The 7,500-nt window shown below is 50.9% G+C and overlaps 1 protein-coding gene across 2 annotated transcripts in view; it reads right to left on the reverse strand.

Moving 5' to 3' along the window:
• Positions 1 to 7,500, reverse strand: part of plxna1b (plexin A1b) — a 367,657-nt gene that overhangs the window by 147,792 nt on the left and 212,365 nt on the right. For both annotated transcript variants that reach the window (XM_063215125.1, XM_063215124.1), the window contains exon 8: positions 5,226 to 5,325. In XM_063215125.1, the coding sequence (XP_063071195.1) occupies positions 5,226 to 5,325 (100 nt within the window). The remainder of the gene's footprint in view (positions 1 to 5,225; positions 5,326 to 7,500) is intronic.

Genomic DNA, 7,500 nt, shown 5'->3' on the forward strand with positions numbered 1-7,500 from the left:
GGGGCCACATTACATTGTATGTATTGGGTTGGGGGGCCCTCTCAAATGACGTTGCCTAGGGCCAGGTCTACGCTGCCACCAGCCCTGCTAGCAGCTACAGCATGGCCCCCACTAGCATGCCCTTCTCACCCCCTCACCACCTCCTTGGGCCATGATCACCAGCCGCCGGGGGAGGTGTGGGAGGAGAATTGGGGCCACATTACATTGTATGTATTGAGAGAGGTGCCCTCTCAGATGATGTTGCCCGGGGCCAAGTCAACGCTGCCACCAGCCCTGCTAGCAGCTACAGCAGCAGCAGCGGCAACTAGTACTAATATTACTGCCAGAAGCTGCAGTAGCTTGTAGCCCCTTGACCATAGCCACCACCCGCAGCCACACACACACACATACACACACACACACACACACAAACACACACACACACACGAACGCGCGCACATTTGACCATAGCCACCACCCGCAGCCTGTACCTCGCACTCTAACTAGGACCCCTACTGATCTAAAGTTTCACACAGGCCTCCCCTCTAGGGCCCACACACAGCCTACAGCAAAACCTTCTCTTAAGCCCCCCACACAACCAAGACACTTATAATGCACGCACACACGCGCACACACACACACACACACACACACACACACAACAGCCCCTCATGACACTCACGCACAAACCCTCATGAATTGCACACACACACAGACACACAAGCATGCAAACACACACACACACACACACACACACACACACACACACACACACACTCACACACTCACACACTCACACACTCACACACTCACACACTCACACACTCACACAATCCCATCTGCCTACTCCGCCCACCCCTGTTTTCCATATTCTGCTGTGAAGTGGGGTCTAGCACTTGCAATTGTTTCGGTTGCCCCTTCATCACCCTCCTCCACCTCCTCTTCACCATTCATCCATCCATCCATCCATCCATCCCTTTATACCTCTACTTTAATCCTCTCCCTCTCTTTCGCGGTTTGACTCTCTCTCTCTCTCTCTCTCTCTCTCTCTCTCTCTCTCTCTCTCTCTCTCTCTCTCTCTCTCTCTCTCCTATTCTGAGTCCTCTAAGTAATAGCCCTTTGCTGCCCTGTAGACAGGGAGGCTCTAATTTAATCCTTTCATATGAAAATGGCCGTTGGGTTTCGGGAGGGGGGGGGCACTGCGCGGCTTCACCTCGCCACAGCGGGGGCATTAAGGCCTGTCACAATGCCGCTCTGATTCCCCCTCTTCTCTCGCCTTTCATCCCTCCCTCCCTCTTCTCTCATCTCAATCTCGCTCTCTCTTTCTCTGGCTCTCTCTCTGGCTCTCTCTCTCTCTCTCTATCTACCCACCTCTCTCTTGCTCACTACCTCTCTATCTCTTCTCCATCTCTCCCCCTCTCTAAACTTCATTCCACCCCTCTGAGCTTTTTTCTTTCCATCACTCTCTTTCCTTCCGACTTTTATTGCTCTGTCTCTACCTCTCTCATTCCGACGACCATTCTCGGACTCCCTTTTACTCTTTTATCTCTCTCCTCATCGCACGCTCTCTCTCTCTCTCTCTCTCTCTCTCTCTCCCTCTCTCTCTCTCCTCTCTCTCTCTCTCTCTCTCTCTCTCTCTCTCTCTCTCTCTCTCTCTCTCTCTCTCTCTCTCTCTCTCATTTCCTTTCCTCCGTAAGCTTCCTGTGCGGTGCGGTATATTAAATAAGGGTGCATTGTGCGCTGGCTCTCCTGATTTGAAAGGAATGGCTCTTATGCATGTAAATAGCTGGCAGGTTAATTGGCGAATTAATGCCTTTAAAGAGAGGCCTCTTTAAGCCCAGCTCTCTGAATGTGTGTGTGTGTGTGTGTGTGTGTGTGTGTGTGTGTGTGTGTGTGTGTGTGTGTGTGTGTGTGTGTGTGTGTGTGTGTGTGTGTGTGTGTGTGTGTGTGTGTGTGTGTGTGTGTGTGTGTGTGTGTGTGTGTGTGTGTGTGTGTGCGCGCGCGCCTTCACGTGCTTGTGCTTGTGCTTATCTCTAACAGACCTGCCTGCCTATCTTCCAATTCACATTACCGTCTGAATGTGTCTGTCTGGCCAACACCTCTTACTCTCTCCATCTCCCTTTCTTCCTTCTTCCATCCCTTTCTTTCACCCTCTTATGCATTCTTCCCGTCCCATCTTGTGTCTTCCCTCCCTCCCTCTCTGCCTCTCCCTCGCTCCCTCGCTCCCAGCTCATCACAGAAGAGGCACAAAGCCCCCAAAGGTCTGGCGGGATAAAGGCAGGCCAAGCCTTACACTTAATGAAAAACCCTCTGCCATGCCAGACATGAACACGCGAGCACGCACACGCACGTACACGCACGCGCACACGTACACGCACGCACACACACACACTAGACACATGCATAAACACAAACACACGCACGCACGCACGCACGCACGCACGCACGCACGCACGCACGCACGCACGCACGCACGCACGCACGCACGCACGCACGCACGCACGCACGCACGCACGCACGCACACACACACACACACACACACACACACACACACACACACACACATACACACACACACGCACGCGCACACACACACACACACACACACACACACGAGTAGAAAAACACAAAACACATACAAACACAAAACACACACACGATGCGACATCAAACACCTCTTCATTACGCGACCCCGCCCGCCCGGGTCTCTCTCTCCCCCCAATATGGTGCTCAGGCAAAGAGCAAAGAGGAGAGAGAGAGAGACAGAGAAGAAGGAGAGAGAGAGAGAGAGAGAGAGAGAGAGAGAGAGAGAGAGAGAGAGAGAGAGAGAGAGAGAGAGAGAGAGAGAGAGAGGAGAGAGAGACAGAGAAGAAGGAGAGAGAGAAAGAAGAGAGAGGAGAGAAGAAGGAGAAGGAGAGAGAGAGAGAAAGAGGAGAGAAAAGAGAGGAGAGAGAGAGGAAGGGAAGGGGAGAGAGGATGAGAGAGGAGAGAGAGGAGAGGAAGGGAAGAGAGTAAGAGAAGGAGAGAGAGAGGAAGAGAGAGAGGATAAGAAGAGAGAGAGGATAAGAGTGAGGAGAGAGAGGAAGGGGATATATTTAATTAAGAGGCAGTCTGTGCTAGAGGCTGATTTTCCATTTCAATTTCCCCCCATCAAGGAAACAGTGGGGTTCATAATTAGATTAATATATCTATGCAAATTTATGGCATTTTTTAAAAAGCGCACAACTAGGACCCAATCAGCAGAATAAATAAAGGGACTGTGCGCGTGCGAGTGTGTGTGTGTGTGTGTGTGTGTGTGTGTGTGTGTGTGTGTGTGTGTGTGTCTGAGTGTACATACATACATGCATGCATGTGTGTGTGTGCGCCTGTGTGCCGATGTGTGAACGTCTGTCTCCGTGTGTGTGTGTGTGTGCGCCTCTTCGTTATAATAGGTCGCCATGCCAGCTTCTTGTCACGGAGCGGCGATGAAATGACATGACACATGTCGTGCCAGCGTAATATAAAATGGCTTCCAATGCCGCTCGTCTTTTGTCTCTGGGTGTCGTTTGATCCTCCAAAGCCTTCGCTTGGCTCATCTTGGGTGACAAGACAAAGACCTAAAAAGCAGCCAGCTTGCTGCTCCGCAGCCAGTGCTATTGGCTGGGAAAGTAGAGCAGTGCATACTCTAGCTATGGCTCCAAATGTACAGTGTGTTAGCGTTTAATGTTGGAAAACACACACACACACACACACACACACACACACACACACACACACACACACACACACACACACACACACACACACACACACACACACACACACACACACACACACAAGTGCACGCATATGTGCAGATAAATGCACACACACACTCACACGCACGCACATGCACACGCACACACGCACCAAGTCAATTCCTTGATGACATTATGGGTCAGTTCTCTTATAGAGTTACGTGTGCCTTGGATGCATCATCCAGGGCCAATGAGATTTACAGAGCATGGCCAAGCATTCATCTTGATCTGGACACTCAACACAGGCATGCACAGAGGAGCACAGGCACATGAGGGGCACACGCGCGCACACACACACACACACACACACGCGCATGCACCCACGCACGCACACTCTTGAAAACATAACCACACACACACACACACACAGAAACATGTGCAGTGTGAGTGTCTGATTAGATTTGTGAGGGTTTATGGTTCATTATGGCACTGATGGGTTACGTGACTGATGCGACAAGATGAGCAGGAGGCCTGGGCAGGGAGACAAAGGAGAGGGCAGGTTCAAGAGTGCGTGTCTGTGTGTGTGTGTGGGGGGGTGGGGGGCATACTTGAGGGAAGCGAGGAAGTACCGTAGTGTACAGATGTCTGGATAACAACAAAGTTTTTGTATGTATCCACATTAAGTACCAACGAGATACTGAATCACACGGGTAATTGGGCAAGAATGTGTGTGGTTGTCAGTCTGTGTGTGTGTATGTGTGCGTGTGTGCAAAGGGAATTTCCTCCGAATCATATGAAGTTTATGTGTGTGAGTGTGTGCGTGTGTATTTGTGTGCGTGCGTTCTCCTTGGGGAACCAGGCAATGGCCCCATCCCTCTGCAACAGAACCCAGCACACACCCCTGGGGATCCACTCCACCATCTGCTCCCAGCAGCTTATACACACACTGGATTGGTGTGTGTGTGTGTGTGTGTGTGTGTGTGTGTGTGTGTGTGTGTGTGTGTGTGTGTGTGCGTGTGAGTGCGTGTGTGTGTGTGTGTGTGTGTGTGTGTGTGTGTGTGTGTGTGTGTGTGTGTGTGTGTGTGTGTGTGTGTGTGTGTGTGTGTGTGCGCGTGCGTGCGTGCATGTGTGTGTGTGTGAGTGTGTGTGTGTGTGTGTGTATATGCGTGTAACTAGGGGAACCCCTCTGCTTTAGAGACCCAGCTAGCGGGAGATGGCAAACAAGAGTGATGTGGTGGCCTTGTGTTTTGGTCCGGATTGTTCCATGACCTGTCAATCATCCATCACCAGCGCAGTTGCCATGGAGACCGCAATGTTACTCATACAGTAGATCCATCAAAAATCTTTGTCGTGTGTGTGTGGTGGGCGTGTGTGTGTGGTGGGTGTGTGTACGCGCCCGCGTGCGTGCATGTGTTGAGGTTGAATGTAAAATGAGAACACTGGGGGAAACATGAGAGCTCGGAGAAGAAAAACCAGCAAAACGTTTTTACAAAAACGGTCAACTGGAAAAAGTAGTGGAGGTTGCTTACGATTGGTGGACGCTGCAGTTGTAGAAGACGAAATCCACGCTGGCGAACTTCTTCTTGGTCTCGTTTGACTTGAGGTACAGCTGCACCACTCGTTTGTCACCTGCGGACACCATAGACAAGACACCATGTGAGACATTGAAACACAGCACGTGTGCAAGAAAAGGAGAGACACAGAAAGCAATAAAGAGAATAAGAGACTGCAAGAGAAAGTGGGAAAGGAGAAGTGCAGTAAAAAAAACAAGAGAAAGTGAGTGATAAATAAAAGGGAATGAGGTGTGTAGTGTAGCTAAGCAACCCTTCCCTCCCTCCCGTCGCTGCAGCAGCAGTAGAGAAGCACTGCAATGGCTGTGGATGTGCCATGATCACACACACGCGCACGCACGCACGCACGCGCGCACACACATACACACACACACACACACACACACACACACACACACACGCACGCACGCACGCACGCACGCACGCACGCACGCACGCACACACGCACGCACACACGCACGCACGCACACACACACACACACACACACACACACACACACACACACACACACACACACATACCCAACACACACACATACATGCACGCACATACAGTATGAACATGCACACACACACACATGCACAAACAGACATGTACACACACACGCGCACACACACACACACACACACACTCACACACACACCCGCGCACCCACGCACGCACGCACGCACGCACACACACGCACGCCTCGATCACAACACTCCTTCCGTCTGTGGCCAAAAGTGGCATACAGAAGTGGAGTAGTCCAAACCTAGATAGCGTCACACACACTCACACACATTGATAGAAGAAACACACACACACACACACACACACACACGCACGCACACACGCAAACGCACACACACACACACACACACACACACACACACACACACACACACACACACACACACACACACACACACACACACACACACACACACACACACACACACACACACACACACACACACACACGCAAACGCACACACACACACACACGCAAACGCACACACACACACACACACACACACAGATGGGAGAGAGGCGTAGCTTGCCAGGACCTGAGAAAGTCTGAACGGCTGCCCAGAGCCTTCCCTATATGCAGAACATCAGACACCCATGCCATCTGAAGATGTTCACGAACGCCTGCATGTGTGTATGGGTGTGTGTATGCATGTGTGCGTGTGTGCGTGTATATGTATACGTGTGCGGTGTGTAGGCATGTGTGTGTGCATGCGTGTGTGCATGTATACGTGTGGTGTGTGCGCGCGCGCGCGCGTGTGTGTGTGTGTGTGCGCGCGTGCATGCTCATTCAGTGATGTGAGGAATCCATGGCTGGCACTAACCATTACCCTACTGCTTCAAACTGGTCCAAACAGCAGGTCTGGGACCATCTCGCTCTTGTGTTAGCAACCATACGGGCTTGGCTTGGAGAACTATAGGGCTACAGAGTGTGATCTCTTCAAGAAGACTATTCCACTTCAAACTGGGCTGTGTTGCGATTGTATGGAGAGGGCTGGGGCCATATTGCGCAGCCTTTTGCCAAGGAAACCGCACGTGCTTGGCGAGCTGCAACTGCAAGCGAGGAACCAACACAAGCTTGGCTTGGAGACCCGTCAGCACACGAGCAGGAGCTGCCTGCCTTAAAAATCTGGAGATTGCTTTAGGGTGGATGTACTGTATCTAGCATCGCTTGCCAATGCCAGTTGGGATTCAGCACAGTTTTGCTGCAATGTCAGTGCAAGAGGCTTTTCTTTTTTTTAAATATATTATTTTAAATGCCTTCCATATCATATATGTGTAGGAAGAGATGGCATGAACAGCCGAGGAAGAGAAGGCAGAGAAGGATACGTGCGTTGGTGTTACACAAAATGGCCTACTTTGCAGGCCGCTTTCTGCTTTTTGATTGTGACTACTTTTTAGGCTTTGGTAAGCTCGGCATAAGAGAGTGAAGAGTGAGTGAGGTTTTTGCTGACCACCAGTGGAGGTATCTCTGGATCTCTTGTACGAATCCGAATAAAGTTCCTCCTTTTTGATTACGACTACTTTTGGGCTTTTGAAAGCTTTACAGGGGAGAGAGAGAGAGAGAGAGAGAGAGAGAGAGAGAGAGAGAGAGAGAGAGAGAGAGAGAGAGAGAGAGAGAGAGAGAGAGAGAGAGAGAGAGAGGGAGAGGGAGTAAAGACAGACTTTTTTTGCTGACCACTAGTATACATATCCCTGAGCCTTTTCTATATGTCTGATCAGAAT

Source organism: Engraulis encrasicolus, chromosome 14, assembly GCF_034702125.1.
Source record: "Engraulis encrasicolus isolate BLACKSEA-1 chromosome 14, IST_EnEncr_1.0, whole genome shotgun sequence".
Lineage (NCBI taxonomy): Eukaryota > Metazoa > Chordata > Actinopteri > Clupeiformes > Engraulidae > Engraulis > Engraulis encrasicolus.